The sequence below is a fragment of the Macrotis lagotis genome, chromosome X (assembly GCF_037893015.1).
Source record: "Macrotis lagotis isolate mMagLag1 chromosome X, bilby.v1.9.chrom.fasta, whole genome shotgun sequence".
Taxonomy (NCBI): Eukaryota; Metazoa; Chordata; class Mammalia; order Peramelemorphia; family Peramelidae; genus Macrotis; species Macrotis lagotis.
The window spans coordinates 286,681,275-286,702,554 of record NC_133666.1 but is presented as its reverse complement, the minus strand read 5'-3'; the positions used below and the strand labels follow the sequence as shown (position 1 = coordinate 286,702,554).

Below are 21,280 nucleotides of genomic sequence, written 5' to 3'. Positions count from 1 at the left end.
ACAGTTCAAAAAGTTATTGAGGAGAAGAATGCTTTAAAAAGCAAAATTGGCCAGATGGAAAAAGAGATAAGAAAACTGAGAACAAATCCTTCAGACAAAGAATAGAACTCAGGGAGATTGAAGAATTTACGAGAAATCTGGACTCATTACTTCAAAACCAAAAGAATGAAAAATTAGAAGAAAATGTGAAACATCTTTTAAAAAACAACTGATATGGAAAACAGACTTAGGAAACATAATTTAAAAATTATTGGAATACCTGAAAGTCATGATCAGGAAAAGAGCCTTGACATCATTTTCAAAGAATTACTACAGGGAAAATTGCCCTGATATTCTAGAAGCAGAGGGCAAAATAGAAATGGAGAGAATCCACCGATCCCTCGAGAAAGAGATTCCCAAAAAACCAACCCCTAGGAATGTTATAGCCAAGTTCCAGAACTCCCAAGTCAAAGAGAAAATATTACAAGCAGCCATAAGGACACAGTTCAAATATCATGGAGCTGCAGTCAGGATCACACAGGACTTAGCACCAACTACATTAAAAGCTCGTAGGGCTTGGAATATGATATTCCGGAAGGCAAAAGAGCTTAGAATGCAGCCAAGAATGAACTACCCAGCAAGGCTGAATATCCTCTTCCAGGGAAGAAGATGGACTTTCAATGAACCAGGAGAATTTCAAATGTTCCTGTTGGAATGGCCAGAGCTGAACAGAAGGTTTGATCTTGAGATACAGGACTCAGGTGAAGCATAGGGAGTGGAGAGGGGGAAAATATGAGGGACTTGATGATGAACTGCATGTATTCCTGTATGGAAAAATGACACTGATAATACTCATATGAACCTTCTCAGTTAATAGAGCAGGTAGAGGGAGCTTTTATAGTTGAAGCACAGGAGAAAGCAGAATTCAAAGATAAAATAAGGTGTAAAAATGGAGTCAATAGGAAAAAAAGGGAAATGTAATGGGAGAAAGAAAAAGGAGAGGGGGGAATAGGCCAAGATATTTCATATAATAAGATTTTTCTTTATTACAATGAGCTACTGCAATGATATGGAAGGGGAGAAGGCAAGGGGGAATGAGGGAATCTTCTCTCTCATCAGAGGTGGCTAGGAGAGGAAACAGCATATATATGTATATACACTCAATGGGGTATAGGCATCTGTAGTAAGGAGAGAGAGGGGGGAAGGGAATGGGGGAAGGGGGGGATGTGAGTGATGGAGGAGAGGATGGACCATGCGGGGAGAGTGGTCAGATATAACACATTTTCTTTTTTACTTCTTGCAATGGGCTGGGATTGGAAGGCCTGTCCAAGACCATAGGGCCAGGGGGATGCTGGGCCTAAGGGGTGCTATGGGGGCTCAGGGCCTCTTGGCCCCAGGGCCGGGGATCTGTCTGCTGTGCCACTCAGATACCCTACAGCAGAGTCAGAATGAAAAGAGAGAAAATATAGTACATGGTAGTGGAGAAATAAAAAAGGAGGGAGTTGTGATCAGCAATGGTAATGGTGGAAAAATGTGGAAGTAACTTTTGTGATGGACTTATAAAGAATGTTATCAGGGCAGCTAGGTGGCATAGTAGGTAAAACACTGGCCCTGAAATCAGGAGTACCTGGGTTCAAATCAGGTCTCAGACACTTAATAATTATCTAGCTGTGTGGCCTTGGGCAAGTCACTTAATCCCATTTGCCTTGCAAAAACCTAAAAAAAAAAAAAAAAAAAGAATGTGCTCCACCCAGGACAGAGTTGTTGGTGTTGAAACAAAGACTGAAGCACATTTTTTATTATTATTTTGGGGGGAGGGTGCAGGGCAAATAGGGCTGGGTAGCCTGCTTGGGGCTGCATAGCAGGGTGATCATTGGGTGTCTAAGGCCGGATGTGGACCCTTGGTGTTCCTGGCTCAAGGGCCAATGCTCTGTCTGCCAACCAGCCGCCCCTACTATTACTATTTTATTTTAGGTCTTTTTTTTCTTTTTTTTGGTTTTTGCAGGACAGTGGGGTTGGGGTGGCTTGCATGTCACACTGCTGGGTGATTGTTGGGTGTACTGGGCTGGATATGGGCTTGGGTGCTCATGGCTCCAGGGCTGGTGCTCCTTCCACTGCGCCACCTGGCCATACCTACTATTATTACTATTATTTTATTTTAATTTTTTTCTTTCCCCTTTACTTTATTGCTCAAGCGAGTCTATATTTTTTTGGGGGGAGAAGGTATTTTGTTTACTCTCAAACAAGAATTTTTTTTTTACTGTATTTAAAAAAATTGTACAAAATCAGAATATTAAATAAAAGAAACACTATACTCTCTCCCCTGCCCCACCCACCAATCAAAATAGTGAAAGGTACTTGACCTGGTTCTCTTAATATTCTTGACACATTTTGAGTTCAATGTGTCATATCTTGCCATGATAGCCTGACATATTCCCCTCTCCCTCCTACCCTGGGACCATGTTCTCCATTTCCCTTAAGGTTTTTGGATTTTTTGCCCTTCCAATTCTTTAGTTTAAGCTTTAAAAGTTATACATATCCTTGGTAATTTGACTGGTATTGTAGTGCAATTATAGATAAATTTTCAATATATATATATAAATATTGCATATATATATATATATATATATGCATTCTAACTAAAATATACCTTCAAATTTTAATCATTATTTTTAAATTAGATTTTATGTGCATTTATTTTTTTCTTCTTCCAATCAGTTACTCTTCCCTGCCGAGGGAGAAAAATGGTTAGTTAACATACCAATTCCTCCATTAGGCTCTTCAGACTCACTGAGTCCATGCCTCTTGTCAGGACACAGCAACCCACATGATTTGTTCTTTGGTCAGGGCTGGTCTATCCTAACTATCCCTTTGGCTATTGCTATTTTTTCAGAATTGTTCTGGCTCACTTCAGTCTGTCTTGTTCACACAAGTCTACCATTACATCCATTTTATTTGCTTAACTTCTTTATAGTGTATTATAATTGTACTTTTATATGTGCCTTTGCAAATGGATTTATTTCCAAGTCTTCCATGTAGTTCACAGTTACTATGACGAGGGCTTACTTATATGTTTACTGAAGGACTTAGGAGAGTTCTAGTCCAAAGGCACCACTGCATTCCTGTTCTATGGTCAATGACCTCCCACTATCTCTTCTAATACAGGTGAAGTAGAAACATCTGTGCTCAAAGCAAATACTAACTTATCCCAATTACTTCAGACATGCCAAAATTACTTCTGCTATAGTAATCAATACAATCCAATAAAACTATTGATGTTCACAGAATTCCCTTCATCTTGGGTAGTCAAATAGGCAATTGAAATCAGGTTCATTTATATAAAATATATTACCTATTTTAAATCATAATAGAGGCCAGAAAAAAAAACTTTATTGATAAAATTATTTATGTACATGTTCAGTTTAAAGAGGGGACTAAAACTACTTTGAACATTTAACTGAATAGCCTGACATTTATTCCCCTCTACCTCCCACCCTGGGACCATGTTCTCCATTAATTCACTTGAGATTTTGGATTTTTTGCCCTTCCAATTTTTAGTTTAAGCTTTAAAAATTATACATATCCTTGGTAATTTGACTGGTATTGTAGTGCAAACATTTCTACTGCTTTCCTAACAGTGAAAAACAATAAAAATATATAATTTAAGGAAAATGTTTTATTCACGTGATATAATTATTTAGTTAATGATGTATGGCCATCCTTGTACAATGTAGAGATTGGCACTATAATTGGAATCCTGTTATTGAATTTCTCCTGATGTTAATTTATATGTAAATAAATCCCAATCCCTCTGATGTGGTTCAGGTTCTTTCCTTGAGATGTCATTATTTACAGTCAGTCATCTTGGTTTATTCAGAGCAGCCTGGGCAGATACTGTCCCAAAAGACAAAACTTGTTTCACGTATTTTCTATCATGGCCACCATGTCATCAACAGCTCTCCAGTCAATCTTGCTGAGGATGCTGCCAGTACTCTCAGACCCACTATCCAGGCCACTGAGGTTTATGGGAAACTCTTCATCTTTAGCAAGTGAAAAGTCCTATTGAGCAAAGGGGAAAATTTTGGTTAGTCTCATTCCTGACAGCTTAGAAAAACTAAAAAAAAAAACCCAAAAAAAACCCCCCTAAATGACTTACTTGGATTAGACATCTGACCTGTCCCATCAAATTTACTATTTATTCACATCTCATTTCAGGTTGACAGAGCAGTTAGACTAGAAATCATCTAATAAGTCCTCAAACAAGCATTATTACTCTGATGTGGTTACTTACAAAAGGAATATTGGCTGAAAGAAAATCTGAGAAGTCTTTCTGGAATTCCTGAGTCCAAGTTTAGTTTAAAATGAGGCAGTTTTGAATACCATTCACTATAATAGGGGACAAAGCAGAACAGAGGTATCTTACTTATGAGATACCAAAAGGCCTTTTACAAGTACCTCTGGGATTACCTTGAACAATTAATCTGGCCTCTGGTCAGGGTTTCAGCAGGATTCTTCTACTCATTTCCAAAAGGAACCTCAACATGTTAGTAATCCTACTTTCATCATTGCTATGACAAACCACCATAATGACCATCTTTCTCTGAAAAAGATTCATGAGTACTGGACACCAAGTAGGATATTCTAAGCTCCTTTGCAGGGTACTCCAAAAAGAAAAAAGATATAAGCTCCTTGAGGGCAGATACTGTTTCATCTTTTTCTTTACATCCCTGGCATATAAGTAATAATTTTTCATTGAACTGAAGAAAGAAAATAAAATGGTTGAGGACTAAGTCATCCTCATGGAGAAGCTAACCCCAAACTATGTTCCTACTGAAATTTCCCAAGTGCTATTCATGAAATGGTACATCTGTATAACTTTCCTACAGGCAATCAGATCAAAGCTCAGACCAAACAACTTGGAATTTTCATTTTATTTATCTGTGCTTCTTGTAAGTACTTTGAGTGCCTGTTTTTTTCAGACAAAATAGTCTAAGGAAATCTTCCTAGTATAAGGAATAAGATTATGTAATATTTTAAAGAAGATTAACAAAGTACAAAATTTACAGAGCTGAAGAGGCAGCTTGGTGTTGCAGTGGATAGAGCACCAGCCCTGGAGTAAGAGGACCTGAGTCCAAATCTGACCTCAGACACTTAATAATTATTTAGCTATGTGACCTTGGGCAAGTCATACTTATCCCCATGGCCTTGCAAAAAAAAAGAACCAAAAAAATTTACAGGTCTGAGCTTTGATCTGATTGCCTATAGGAAAGTTATACAGATTTAAGAATGTAGTGATTCTAATTTCTAAGACCTGTTGTGGACAACTGCTTACTAGCAAAGTAACTTTTGGTATAAAAAAGAATGGTTTGACCCACTTGGAATATAGCTGACTTCAATACACTACAGTTCTCTCTGCAAACACACACTACACTAATTCAACAGCTTTTGTAAGGCAAAATAGCAAGTTTCATGACATTGAATTGTAAAAAGTTGAGGAATCTAAGCTGAAAATAACACTGAAGGTATGGATGCAAACATAAGAGATGGGAAATTTATATGCAAAGCAAAAGCCTTCACAGCAGAAAAAACCCCGATATATGAAATATTAAAAATCCACATTGAAGGTCAGCTAGATGGTGCAGTGGATAGAGCACCGGCCCTGGAGTCAAATCTAAGCTCAGACACTTAATAATCATCTAGCTGTGTGACCTTGGGCAAGTCAGCTCCACTGACTTGAAAATTTTTTTTTAAAAAAGAAAAAATAATCTACATGGAACAAAAGATGACAAAAAGAGAAAAGTATTAGGAAACTAAAGATGAAAAGAGGGGCTTCAGGTATTATTATAATGGGAAGAAATGAGGATGGGGTTTGTAAACTAGAAATCCAACTGAGAAAGGACAAGAATCTTACAGAGGATAAGGATAGAAAAAATTCTTCTTATCCCATCCTTGTACCCACACCTTTGTATCATTGCTGGTTAGTTTCTTCTTTTCGCTTCAATTAACTTCAACCTCTCCCATCCCAATCCCATCCAATTTGAAGCCAACTCTCCTGTAAAATCTGTTGAAGTTATAATTCTTACCTCAAGGGAAGAATTTGGAATTCTGCAAAGAATCTTGTCAACACCTTCAGGCATAGTCCAGAAACTCCCTTTATCATGTGCCCTCTGATATTCTTCTGCAGTAGCTCTGGATTTAATAGTTTCAGAACTTTTTACTGGACTGGCTCTTTGAGGTGGATAATCAAAGTCTTCAAAGGAGAAAAAGCAGAAATTATTCATTTGACTACAATGGCATGTTTTTGAGATGGATACTAGGATTCTTTCTTAGGACATTTAGTCTTGGGGCCAAGACATCCTACAATTTTCCACAGTTCGAATCACATCACAATATGTTCTCCTTAGAGTTTGGTAGCTTCTATATGATGCCATCCTAGGGCAAAAGCTATCCAAGTATCAAGCTGAAAAAGGATGAACTTTTATTTTTCTCTTCTGCCTTAAAAATTAAGAACTAAAGGAAATATTAAGAGGCCTGAAATGGAGAGTTGTTACACATGCTAAGACAAGCTCAAAAGAAGGATCTGCCTTGGAAAAGAAAGATTGCTCCAAAGGCTTTTTTTGGAAAATTGCTTTAGAACACATTTTTAAGCATATTCTTCCAAGCAGAAACTAACAAAGTCTTGGGAATAGGATCAAATGGTAAATATTTTATGTTTGCAGATTAAGACACAAAAACTAAGAATATTAAAGTAAGAATTTATATAAGAATAGAAAACAAATTTCCACAATTTTTTAATCGATGAATTTCAAAATTAAAAATGATACATTTTTAGTAATACCAGTCTACTAGTGAGATGAATTTTCTGTGGAATAACATTTTGCTTAATTGGATGAAGTTAATACCTTATCAAAATCAATAGCAAATGATCTGTAATGTTATTTCACATATTTCATCTTTGAAAATATCTTTCCACATAGTGCCAAATACTGATATCACTTAATGAATATATGATATTAATTTATCTTCATATTCATTGCTTGGAAGGCTATTAAAGAATTCTATAGGGGTGGAGTCAAGATGGCAACGGGGGTGGAGCCAAGATGGCGACAAGAGAGGATCCTGTCTTAGGCACTCTCTCATAAAACTTATAAACTAAGGACTCTAACTAAACTTTCGAGAGACAGAACCCACAGAGGGACCCAGGGAGGCAGTTCTCCTACTCAAGGTAACCTGGAAAAGAGCAGAACAGCTCTGCTCCCTGGGGCTGGAGGGGTGGCCCACCAGAGCGAAAGAACTTCAGCCTCCCGGAGGCAGCCCCAGGGCGCTGGGAGCTGCAGCTCACAGCAGCAGGGGGAGTTACCTGACCTATGCCTTGGGGAGCACCGGGCACAAAGTGGGGGAACAGTGGGGGGAGGGGGGAGGGACCTCTCCACAGGGAGCACATGAAGCCCAGCCCTTAGGGCACACAGTGAGCAGTGTGGCCAAGGAAATCCAGATCCAGGAAACAGAAGCAGGCAGAGCTGGTGAGCAGGAGCCCCCAGGGCATGAGCCCATTGAACCTAGGGAGGGGAGTGGAGAAAGACCGCCCAGCTCTAGCTCTGTCCCTGGAACAGGACTCTGGGGCTCTGATCACATTCACATCCTGATCACAATCTAGGGTCCCCCCACAGAACAGCAGGCCCCTGCCCCACGTGCATATGGTCATTCACAGACCAGGAGGGAGGGCAGAGCCTCACACATGGAGAACCTTGTAGGAGTGTCCCAAAAGCTCAGAAAGCACCCCCAAAACAGGCTTAGGCTGGGGAAAATGAGCAAGCACACAAATAAGAGGAACACTATTGAGAAATACATTATCTATGATCCCAAGAAGGATCAATATACTCAGTCTGAAGTTGAGGAAACACAAGCTCCTGCATCTAAAGACTCCAAGAAAAACAGAAATTGGGATCAGGCTATGACAGAGCTCAAAAAATACTTTGAAAATCAAATGAGTTAGGAAAAAAACTGGGAAAAGAAACGAGATGCAGAAAAAACATGAAAATGAAGTCAGCAGCTTAGTCAAGGAAATCCGAAAGAATGCTGAAGAAAATAGCATGCTAAAAACCAGCTTAGGTCAAATGGATAAAACACAGTTCAAAAAGTTATTGAGAAGATTGGCCAGATGGAAAAAGAGATAAGAAAACTCTCTCAGGAAAACAAATCCTTCAGACAAAGAATAGAATTCAGGGAGATTGATGAATTTATCAGAAATCAGGAATCAATACTTCAAAACCAAAAGAATGAAAAATTAGAAGAAAATGTAAACATCTCATTGAAAAAACAACTGATATGGAAAACAGACTTAGGAAACATAATTTAAAAATTATTGGAATACCTGAAAGTCATGATCAGGAAAAGAGCCTTGACATCATTTTCAAAGAATTACTACAGGAAAATTGCCCTGATATCCTAGAAGCAGAGGGCAAAATAGAAATGGAGAGAATCCACCGATCCCCCGGAGAAAGAGATCCCCAAAACCCACCCCCTAGGAATATTATAGCCAAGTTCCAGAACTCCCAAGTCAAAGAGAAAATATTACAAGCAGCCAGAAGGACACAGTTCAAATATCGTGGAGCTGCAGTCAGGATCTCACAGGACTTAGCAGCAACTGCACTGGAAGCTCGTAGGGCTTGGAATATAATATACCGGAAGACAAAAGAGCTTAGAATGCAGCCGAGAATCAGCTACCCAGCAAAAATGAATGCTCTCTTCCAGGAAAAAGATGGACTTTCAATGAACCAGGGGAATTTCAAATGTTCCTGTTGAAATGGCCAGAGCTGAACAGAAGGTTTGATCTTCAGATGAAGGACTCAGATGGGAGGAGAGGGGGAAAATATGAGGGACTTAATGATGATGAACTGCATGTATTCCTGTATGGAAAAATGACACTGATAATACTCATATGAACCTTCTCAGTTAATAGAGCAGGTAGAGGGAGCTTTTATAGTTGAAGCACAGGAGAAAGCAGAATTCGAAGATAAAATAAGGTGTAAAAATGGAGTCAATAGAAAAAAGGGCAATGTAATGGGAGAAAGAAAAAGGAGAGGGGGAATACACCAAGATATTTCATAAGATTTTTCTTTATTACAATGAGCTATTGCAATGATATGGAAGTGGGGGAAGGCAAGGGGGAATGAGGGAATCTTCGCTCTCATCAGAGGTGGCTAGGAGAGGAAACAGCATATGTACTCAATGGGGTGCAGACATCTGGAGTTAAGAAGGAAAAAGGCGGGGACAGGGGGAAGGGGTGGGATGTGAATGGAGGAAGAGAGGATGGAGGAAGAGAGGATGGACCATGGAGGGAGAGTGGTCAGATATAACACATTTTCTTTTTTACTTCTTGCAAGGGGCTGGGATTGGATGGCCTGTCCAGGACCATAGGGCCAGATGGAAGCTGGTCCTAAGGGGTGGTATGGGGGCTCGGGGCCTCTTGGCCCCAGGGCCAGGGATCTCTCTGTTGTGCCATTCAGCGACCCTACAGCAGAGTCAGAGTGAAAGGAGAAAGAAAATATAGTACATGGTAGTGGAGAAATAAGAAAGGAGAGAGTTGTGATCAGCAATGGTAATGGCGAAAAAATATGGAAGTAACTTTTGTGATGGACTTATCATAAAGAAGGTGATCCACCCACAAGAGAGTTGGTGGTGTTAGAACACAGAGTGAAGGACATTTTTTATTATTATTATTATTATTTTTTTAGGGGGGGTTGCAGGGCAAATGGGGCTGGGTGGCCTGCCTGGGACCACATAACAGGGTGATAGTTGGGTATCTGAGGCTGCATTTGGACCTGGGTGCTCCTGGATCAAGGGCCAGTGCTCTATCCACCACCCAGCTGCCCCTACTATTATTACTATTTTATTTTATTTTGGGTCTTTTTTATTCTTTTTTTGGTTTTTGTAGGGCAGTGGGTTTGGGGTGGCTTCCAAGTCACACAGCTGGGTGATTGTTGGGTGTACTGGGTCAGATATGGGCTCAGGTGCTCCTGGCTCCAGGGCTGGTGCTCCATCCATTGCTCCACCTGGCCATACCTGCAATTATTACTATTATTTTTTAATTTTAATTTTTTTCTCTCCCCTTTGTCACTCAAGCAAGTCTATATTTTTTTGGGGGGGGAGTATTTTGTGTACTCTTAAACAAGAATAAAGACTCATGTATGACAACATTAATAGTAACACTTTTGGAAATGAAGCATGTCAATGGGAGAATGGATGAAAAATTTTGATATATGAATGTAATGGAATATTATTGCACAATAATAAATGTTTCAGAAAAACTTGGAAAGATGTGTATGAACATCTGATGGAAGCAGTAACTACATTATAGAGAAAAAACAACTGTCAGTGATCTTTGAAGACCTCTAAGCAATGCAATGACAAACTTAAAGCTCCAGATGACAGATGAGGCATGCTACCTTATCTCCTGCCAGATGGCTAACAAATTCAGGGCACAGAAATGAGCATACATTTTGCACGAGGTAAATGTGGACACTTGTTTGACTTACCAAGGTATCCTTTAAGTAATTAGTCTTTTCTTTTTGAATTTGGGTAAGAGGGAAAAGAGAAACTAGCAGAAAATTTGACACCCCCCAATAAAGGAAAGTCACTTAAGTACTTTTTTAAATGCACAGAAAAAAACAAGTGATTTCAGAAGGAACTATCTCTCAGAGAAGACATCTTTGAAAACATGTTGAATTTATAATATACTTTTAAAAAGCAAAGCTATATATATATATATATATATATATATATATATATATATATATATATATATATATATGATGTATTTCATATTCACATCCTGTTAAAAATATGGAATGCAATACAGGAATACGTGCCTTTTAAAGGAGTATTATCATTTTCTTTATTTGATGATTTCTAGTTTAATTCAGAAAATCATTATCCTATTATCTAATTCCATTAAATCAAATTTGAAGCTTACAAGCAACCTAGTGTCTTGGCAAAGGAATCTTACTGTACCATAAAACACATATACTACTACAGCCCTGCTTCATTCAGACTTAGATTAACTCCAAACCAACACTAATTTGATGTAGTACCAATAACCATTCAGCAAACTCCTCAAGCTATTTTGTTGGACATAATGCTCTTGCAATCCAATTAAAATGCAAATATTCTAATATCAAATTTTGTTAAACCAGCAAAATGTCCTCCTGAAGAAAAGAACTTCTGCTCCCGTTACCAGCATAAACAGTTACATATTTTACACTATAGTCATATATTGAATGAATTAAGGTATAAGAAATAACAATCACAATGACATTCTAAGAAAAGAATCATAAATTCTACATTAGAATCCTACATAAAATCAAATCAATTAAAATTAAGTTAGTCAATACCATCTTATACCACCTAGTTAACAATGATGGTATATTCAACACTGGAACAGTAGAAAGGAAACAAATTAAAGTCTTATACTCTTGACTCTAAACAGTGGCTCTCATTTCCTGCCTGAGGGTTTTTGGTCAAGAAAGTTACCTCTCTGGATCTCACTTTACTAAACTATGAAATGAAACAAGCTAAGTGAGCCTCCACATTCCTCCTCCCAAATCTAAATTTAGAATCCTAAATGAGTGGCCACTACAGGCAGATTTCTACTTTCCTTTGATTCTTTTTTTCCTTAATACCCTGAGATAATTCATCAGGAGATAAGAACAAAATATGTAATTTTTTTAACAAGCCACAATTTGAAGAGAAATTTTATAAAATTTCCAAAAATAGTGCTCAAAGTCAGGTGCTTTCTAATCATAAAACAGAACCTATGTAATATTGTAGAGTGTAAGTTTTCAAAAACAATATTAGAATGGCAATTATTTCCAGTTCTTTTAGTGGATGATAAATCATCTATTTAGAATACAAAGATCTTAGATATCAATAACCCTGGGATTTTGCAAATGAGAACAGAATATCAAAATAATTCATCCAATTAGAAGACTATGTTCCTTGCAGATAATATGTACTTTGGGGGTGATGAAGGCCTATGCCTAAAGCCAGGATGCTGTATGGCTATTCTAAGCTACTCCTATAGCCTTGGTTTTTGTTTTCATTACTCAATTGGAGGTGATCTAACCTCTGTGTCAGCAGTAGTGGTGTGGCCAGAGATATTAAAAAATATCAGATCACAGCATCCTTCACACTTCACTCACATTTTCAGTACCTCAGACTCTCTGTGAAGAACATCATCAAGACTGTCTTATCTAAGAGAAAAAGTTCCTTTCTGGTTTTACCAAAGCTGTGAATTTCTTTCTGCACCATTGTGTAGTGCCTCTATGAGTTCCAGGTAGAGATTGTCAGTGCTAGTTCTTAGTACCATTGGTAGGCTGATCAAACAGTTAGGAGTCCACAGGTAAGCCATCTTCCTGACAAAGCAACAGAAGATGCTCCCTGTGCCTCATGTATTTCTAGAAACAAAGCAGTATCTGACTCCACCAACTGCATGTTACCATAATCTATAGCTGATGCTATCATCTGCTATCACCTTTTTCAAAAGTTCATACTAATCACTTCTCTCCATGAGCATCATTTTCCTGGAGATGACCATAAAGTTAAATGAACATTAAAATTTCTATGCTTCTGAGGACGGTGCACTGGCTGTCTCAGATGCTTTCAGTTACAAGGTATTGTTATGTATGACTTCTACTCAAGGTAATGCACACCACAACCTCTCCTACAACAAGAGTCACCTGGAAGAGGAATCTGTTTCTGGGAGTCTAGTATGTTCTCAGGGAGACACACAACCTATAGGCAACTTGTTCTGCTAGAAGAATGTCAGAGTGGTTTAACACAGAGAATGTCCCCTCTGCAGGGAAAAGTTTTTATCTGTATAAAACAATATGATACTTGTTTTTTGTTCTAAACATGCTTTGGGCAGAATTGTAAAAAGGCCCCTCTATGTCTATACCTGATAAAATATTTTTGCATAACAGTGTATGTTATTTTTCTTTTTGACAAAGGTTTTTTCTGCATCTACTGAGATGATCATATGTTTCTGGATGCTTTGGTTTTTAATATGGTTAATTTGCTTTCCTAATGTTGAGCCATTCTTGCATCTCTGGTATGAATCCTATTAGATCAGAATAAATGACTTCTTATTCATATCACTGTAGTCTGTTGGATAGGATTTTGTTTACAAATTTTGAGTCAATGCTCATTAATATTATTGGCTTATAGTTTTTTTTGTATTTTATCTTTTATCGTGTGTCTCCTAAAAGATTTCTAATAGATTTTTTTCAATTTTTAAGAATAATTTTTTGTCCTTTTTTTGGGGGGGGGGATTTTTTTACAAGGCAACAGGATTAAGTGACTTGCCCAGCGTCACACAGCTAGGTAATTATTAAATGTCTAAGGCTGAATTTGAACTCAGGTCCTCCTGACTCCAGGGTCGGTGCTCTATCCACTGCATCACCTAGCTGCCCCTATTAACTGTTTTTTAAAACTTTGATAAAATTCTCATATGAATCCATTCAAGATTAGTTCTTTTCTTTGGTACTTCTTTTACAATGAAATTTCTTTCCTATTTATAAATTATTTGAAATTTCTATCTGGTCTTTTAAGAGTTTAGATATTTTATATTTTTTAAGGTACTCTATTTTTTTCATAGTCTCAGTTTTTGTTAGCACATATATGTTCCAATTAATCATTTTTTATTTCTTCTGAATTTATCATGATTTCATCTTGTCCATTTTTTAATTTTATTAATGTGATTTTTCCCTTCTGTTTTAGTCTTTTCAGGGAATCAGCTTTTAGTTTAATCATTTCCTGGGGGGGGGGGTGTCTGTTTCTAATCTATCTGTTTCCCTTCTTAATAAATCCTTTTTTGTGCTCATTCTAGATTTGTTTATTTGTATTTAATTCATTAATCTTTTTTTCTATTTTGTTAATCAATGATTTTAAGGATATGATTTTCCCAAGTACTACTTTACTGTATCTAGAAATTTTGATATATTGCTTCATCATTATAATTTTATTTTATGGAATTATTAGCTGTTTCAACGATTACTTCTTAGATTCATTATTTGAGATTTCATCATTAAGCTCCCATCTGGGCCTGGATCTTCTGTTTGTGATCATCTGTTTTTATTACATAATGGATTTATAAAAACTATATTGACTCTGTCTTTTTACATTTGTTTGCAATATCTGTGCCCTGATACAAGGTCAAGTTTTGCAAAAGTTCCATGTGGTAGATGTGTCAATCCTTTTTGCTGTCCCATTTAGAAGACACCACAGATTTTTTTTCACTCTATTTTTTCCAGAAATTTGTTCAGTTCTTTATTTCCTTTTTGTTTATCTTTCTATTAGACTTAACTAAAAATTGATAGCAGGACATTGAAATCTCCTTGATAATGGACAATGTTCTTGCATTTTCCCAATCACCAATGGAGTGAAATAATCTATGTCTTCTTGAAGTTCAGATAATGTTTCCTTTATAAATTTGGATGCTATGGCATTTGCAGCATGTTAGTTTATTAATGACTCCAATTCATTGTCTATGGCTGCTTTCACCATAATATAGTTTACCTGTTTATACTTTTTTATTTTTTGAGTATTTTTGTTTTGTCTGGTAGCAAGGTAGCAACTCCTGCTTTTTTGAATGGGCTGAAAACTTTCATAGAGTTCTCAACAATCTTCAATCAATGCTGAAGCCAGTGACCATTTACCTCAAGTTGAAGTCAATCCCCCAGCTGAAGTTCCAACTGAAGAAAAGGCTTTGAATGCCATTAGGTTCCTTTCAAGTGGCAAAGCACCTGGTGCTGATTCTATTCCAGTTGAGATCTACAAGGTGGGAGTCCACTGCTCATACAAAAGCTGACTGAAATTTTCTGAGTTATATGGCAAAAGGAAGTTATCCCCTAGGAGTTCAAGGATATCTACATTGTCCACAAAGGTAAAGGGACAGGAGGTTTCTCTTAGTCATTGCAAGATTCTTCCCAGAGTACTCCTTAATAGGTTATCTTTCGCTGGAAGATGGTCACCTATCTGAAGCCATTGTGGCTTCACAAAGGGCCAAGGAACAGTCAAAATCATATTTGCTGCCCAACATCTCCAGAAGAAATGCCACAAAATAGATATCCTCGATCTACAAATCTGACTTTGATACTATCAGTCATAAGGGCTTATGGAAAATTTGGTTGCCTAGAGAAGTTAAACAGAATTGTACATCAATTTCATAATACGTGCTTGCCCAAATTTTGGATAATGAATGATGCTCTCGTATTTCCCAGTCACCAATAAATGACACATGGCTGTATCCTTGCTCCCGTATTTTTTACCATGATGGTGATTTCTGCCATGTTATCAAACATCTTCAATGAAGACAAATATGCCATCAAAAGGTAGCTACCTCATTGATAGTAATTCTTCAACGAGAAGGTTACAAAGCCAAGACCAAAGTGGAGGGAGTGATGGTGCCTGATTTTGTTTGTGGATGACTGTGCACTCACTGCAGCCACTTAAGTTTCAATGCAACAAAATATGGATGGATTCTCTGCTACTTGTGCTAATTTTTCCCTAACAATTAACACAGAGAAAATATAGATCCTTGATCAGCCAGCCCCATATCTTCCATACATGGAACCATTAACAACAGCAAATGGAGAAGTTTCAAATATTATGGATAAATTCACTTATCTTTGACTTCCTTCCGGGGGATTACATACTGAAGTTGATGTGTATGCATTACCAGAGCTAGCTTGGTGTTTTGAGAGGCTTCAAAGGAAAGTGGAGGAGAGAAGAGGTATTAGACTGACTACCAAACTGAAGGTCTACAGAGCCATTGTGCTGACCTCATTGCTATATGCCTGTGAAACCTGAACCAGTGCCATGTCAGGAAACTGAATTGCCCATTTAAATTGTCTTAGGAAGATTCTGAAGATCACTGGGCAGGAGAAGATACAAGACTCTGAGGCTCTTTCTTGAACTAAACTGCCAAGCATTCCAACATTACTACAGAGAGTGCAACTACGATGGGCTGGCCATGTTGTTCGAATATCAAAGGTATGCTTGCCAAAAAGTCTATTTTATGGAGAGTTCACACAGGACAAGCACTCACATATTGGTCAGAAAAAGTGATACAAGGACACTTTCAAGTATCTCTTAAGAACTTTAGAATTGTCTGCAAGGGTGACACTGACACAGGACCGCTCAGCATGGCATGGCCTCACCAGAGAAGGTACTGTGTTCTCTAAGCAAAGCAAAATTAAAGTAGCTGAAAGAAATGAGAGATGCACAAATTTAGAGAATCCACTCTAAATGTTCACATGGTTTCTTTATGCCCAACCTTGAGGTAGAGTATTCTGAGCTCAAATTGGTTTGATCAGTCAAGTCAGATACAATGATGTTATTTTGGTCCTCTTTGAGAATGAAGGATAACAAACCATCATCATGATGGCAACTCCTGTTATTTTGGATTCACCTGATGCATAGTAAATTTTTTCCATTCCTCAGTTTCATTTTTTAAAAATATTTCTTGTAAGCAACAGAACATATGGTTTTGGTTTCTTTCATTCTTTTTCATTTTAATGAATTGTTTAATCCATTCACATTGGATTTTTTTTTGGCAAGGCAGTGACTTGCCCAGGGTCACACAGCTAGGTAATTATTACATGTCTGAGGCCATATTTGAACTCAGGTCATCCTAACTCCAGGGCCAGTGCTCTATCCACTGCACCACCTAACTGCCCGCAATCCATTCACATTTAATGCTTTAAGAGTAAAATTTATATTTTCTTCTATCTCAAGAATTAAGTTTTTCCTGGGTAGAATTCTTCCCTTTTCTGATCTAAATACCCTATTATGTATTCCTTCAGTTATCTTGATTTTTTTTTAAAGGCCTCAGAGGAAAGAGATTTGGAAAATATTCATGCCTAGATGAGGAAACTGAAGATCCAAGAAAGTAGATGAGATCAGCAATCTGAAGTATAACAGGAAGGACAAAAGGAAAAAGGACTAAGAAAAAGTGATTTAAGTTGGTGCTTAAGAAGGCTTTGACAAAGAAGTATTAATAAAGTAGTGGAAATGGAAGCTGAATTACAGATGTGTCAATAGATGCCACAAACATAAATTCCTTTTTCTAACTGGTTGACAACAAAGGGGAGGAAACATATTTTCCTTTTACCTTATTCTAGTTAACATTAAAATTAGACTTCCGGCCAAGATGGCAGAGAGAAGACAGGCACAGTTGTAAAGTCTCCTGATCTCTTCCCCATCTATCACATGAAACAAACCTCTTAAAAGAAATCCAAACCAGGAAACCCAGAAAGAAAAGCCAGGAGAGGAAAATCTACCTCAGGATTTGTCTCCCGCAGCAGCCTTGGCTGAGTACCGGCAGGTGAGTCTGAGCTCCCAGGGAAGATCAGCCAGACCAACAGCTGAATTGGAACCGGGAGTCTGAGGGCCTGAGAGCCGGACCTGCTGGGTCAGCGGTGGGGCTGGACGAAAGGGGCTTGGGTCCACGGGGAAGCAGAGGCGCTGGTGTTGGTGCTGTCCCCCTGGAGCTTGGGGAAGGGGCTGCGGGGAGAGTTCTGGTGCAGGACAGCTGCGGACACCATCCCTGGGCTCCTCAGGTCTGAGAAACTCTGAGCCCACGCCTCCATTGCACTGAGACTCCTCCCAAACAAATGCAAACTACTTCTGCCTCAGGCCCAGGTGTGTGAGCAGAAGAACCAGCCCAGCTGAGGAATGACCTCAGGCCAGGGTAAAGCCCACCATTGATTGAAGCCAAAAGAATTCAATAGTTCCAACTCCTGCCTTCCTGCAAAGGGAGAAGGCCTCCCAACCAAGGTCACAGACACCCCAGAGAGGGCAACCAGCACCTCCTACTGGCCAGCCAGAAAAACTGCACTCTCAGGAAAGCCTTTAGAGATCCCAAGCCCAGGTGAACCAGCCCCGCCCCCAACTCAAGATCTTAGCATAAATGAAGAAGGGGAAGCAGAAAGGTGGATCCATAGAAAAATTCCTGGAAGGGAAAGACCCCAACTCCAGAGACCTGGAACCTCTGAGGAGAATACAATCTGGTCTCCAGCACAGAAAGACTTCCTTGAAGAAATAAGGAAGGAGCTTAAAAATTTGGGAGAGACAATTAATACCTTAGAAAGTACAACTGGACAAACACAAAAGGAGAATAAATCTCTCAGATCATCAATTGGACAATTACAAAATGAGAATAATTCTCTCAGATCCTCAAATGAGCAAATGCAAAAAATAAATTAATTCTCTCAAAACCTCAATTGGTCAAATGGAAACCTCTTTCAAAAGTAGAATTGACGAATTGGAAAAGGAGTTGCAAAAGGTTAATGAAGAAAACTCCTCCCCGCAAAAAAGAATAGAGTCTACAGAAACTAATGACTCCATGAGACAGCAAGAGTCAGTTAAACAAAATCAAAAAATAGAAAAAATAGAAGCAAATGTGAAATACCTCATCAACAAAACCACTGACCTTGAGAATAGATTGAGGAGGGGCAACCTGAAAATTATAGGACTTCCTGAAAACACTGAAGAGAAAAAAAGCCTGGACTTAATATTACAGATCTAGTGATGGAAAACTGCCCTGATATCATGGAACAGGAGGGCAAAGTAGTTATTGAAAGAGTAAATCGATCCCCACCAGAAAAAGATCCTAAAATGAAAACACCAAGGAATGTTGTGGCCAAACTGCAGAACTATCAGATAAGAGAAAATCCTGCAAGCAGCCAGAAAGAAACAATTTAAATATCAAGGCGCCACAGTAAGGATCATGCAGGACCTGGCTGCATCAACTTTAAGGGATCAAAGGGCCTGGAACGCTAGATATTTCGAAGAGCACGGGAGCTTGGAATGCAGCCAAGAATCTACTTTCCTGCAAAGCAGAGCCTTCTCTTCCAGGGAAAAAGATGGAAATTTAACGAAATGGAAGAATTCCAGAAATTTCTGATGAAAAGACCAGAGCTAAGCAGAAAATTTGGACATGAAACAGGAGGTTCAAGAGACACATTCCAGCATGGGGGGGGGGGGGAAGAGACTCTCATGAATCCTGAGAAATATAACTCTAACAGAGAGAATATACCTAGCCAGAAATGATGGACATCCATGAACTATCCATGAGACTGCTATCTAATGGGATGTAACAGGCTTTAACCCAACTTGGGAGAAAGACTCTAATATCTCTCAGGAATTTTGACTCTATTCAATAGAATATACTGAACTAGAAGGGACAGACACTCAGAATTTTCTATGACCTAGATAGAATGATCTAAAAAAAATACACTACCTCCCTAAAAAGGGGGACAGGAAAGAGACGGGAGGAGGGAGGGGATTGAATGGGACAAATCTCATTACACTAAGAGGTACAAAAAAACCTATGGTAATAGTGGGAAAGAAGGGAGCAGAGGAGAAACACCTGAATCTTCTTCTCATCAGACTTGGCTTAAAGTAAACCTACACATACTCAGTTAACTTATAAAACATCTAACCTTTCAAGTATTAAAAGGGGAAAAGGGGAGGGGGGACGGAGAAAGGGAAGGGGAGTGGGGGAAATAAGGGGAAATAACAAAAGGAAGGGAAGGGAAAAGGGAAAAAGGTTAAGGGGAAAGAAAGGGGAGGGTGTGATATAGGAGGGCAAACACACTGAAGGGGGTGGTATTCAAAAACAAAATAGTGGGGAATATGGATAAAAGGGGGGAAGGGGGAAAATACAAACATAGGGAAGATAGCACAGAGGGCAATAAAGAATTAGTAATCATAACCTTGAATGTGAATGGGATGAACTCTCCCTTAAAACGTAAGCAAATAGCAGAGTGGATTAAAAACCAGAATCCTACAATATGCTGCTTACAAGAAACTCATTTGAAGCAGAGAGATACATATAGAATAAAGGTAAAAGGTTGGAGCAAAATATATTTTGCTTCAGCTGAAGTAAAAAAAGCAGGGGTAGCAATCCTTATCTCAGACAAAGCAGCAGCAAAAATAGATAGTGTTAAAAGAGATAAGGAAGGAAACTTTATCCTCCTAAAAGGTACCATAGACAATAAAGTCATTTCAATATTGAATATATATGCACCCAGTGGGACAGGACCCAAATTCTTAGAGGAGAAGCTGAAAGAATTACAGGAAGACATAGACAGCAAAACTCTACTAGTAGGAGAGCTCAACCTCCCGCTATCAGATCTAGATAAATCAAATCATAAAACAAACGAGAAAGAAATTAGGGAGGTAAATAGATTGTTAGAAAAATTAGATATGGTAGATTTATGGAGGAAACTGAATGGGGATAGAAAGGAATAAACCTTTTTCTCTGCAGTACATGGAACTTATACAAAAATTGACCATGTACTAGGACTGCAGAAAGGCAGAAATAGTGAATACATCTTTCTCAGATCACAATGCAATAAAAGTCATATGCAATACTGGACCAAGGAGATATAGACCCAGAGCAAATTGGAAACTGAATAACCTCATTTTAAAAAATGAGTGGGCCAAAAAGCAAATTATAGAAAGAATTAACCATTTTATCCTAGATAATGATAATGAAACAACATACCAAAACCTATGGGATTCATTCAAAGCAACTCTCAGGGGATATATTATAGCTCTAAATGCTTATATGAATAAATTGGAGAAAGAGGAAATCAATGAACTAAACATGCAACTAAAAAAATTAAAGAACAAATCAAAAATTCCCCAATCAAATACCAAATTAGAAATTTTAAAAATTAAGGGAGAAATTAATAAAAGCAAAAGCAAAAAAACTATTGAATTAAATAAAACCAAAAGTTGGTATTATGAAAAAAACCAATAAAATTGATAAACCTCTGGTCAATTTGATTAAAAAAAAGGAGAAAACCAAATTGCTAGTATTATAAATGAAAAAGGTGAACTCACCACCAATGAGGAAGAAATTAAAGTAATAATTCAAAATTATTTTGCCCAATTCTATGCCAATAAATTTGATAATCTAAGTAAAATGGATGAATATTTACAAAAATATAAGTTGCCCAGGTTAAATGAAGAAGAGATTAAATACCTAAACAACCCTATCTCAGAAAAAGAAATTCAACAAGCCATTAGTGAACTCCCTAAAAAAAAAATCTCCAGGGCCTGATGGATTCACAAGTGAATTCTACCAAACATTTAAGGAACAATTGTTTCCAATCCTATATAAACTCTTTGGAAAAATAGGGAAAGATGTAACTGCCTAACTCTTTCTATGAAACCAATATGGTACTGTTACCTAAACCAGGAAGAGTTAAAAAAAGGGAAAGAAAATTATAGA

General features: G+C 38.0%; 1 protein-coding gene across 6 annotated transcripts in view; it reads right to left on the bottom strand.

Moving 5' to 3' along the window:
- Window positions 1-3,347: 3,347 nt before the first annotated feature.
- The window catches only part of CPLANE1 (ciliogenesis and planar polarity effector complex subunit 1), a 155,384-nt gene continuing 137,451 nt past the window's right edge, over window positions 3,348-21,280 (bottom strand). For 5 of the 6 annotated variants that reach the window (XM_074202095.1, XM_074202099.1, XM_074202098.1 and 2 more), the window contains 2 exons: window positions 6,063-6,229; window positions 3,348-4,038 (listed from right to left, as the gene is read on the bottom strand). In XM_074202095.1, coding sequence (XP_074058196.1) covers window positions 3,898-4,038; window positions 6,063-6,229 — 308 coding nt within the window. In that variant the 3' untranslated portion in view covers window positions 3,348-3,897. Of the gene's footprint in view, window positions 4,039-6,062; window positions 6,230-21,280 lie in introns of those variants that run through there. The other variant, XM_074202100.1, reaches the window with a different exon arrangement.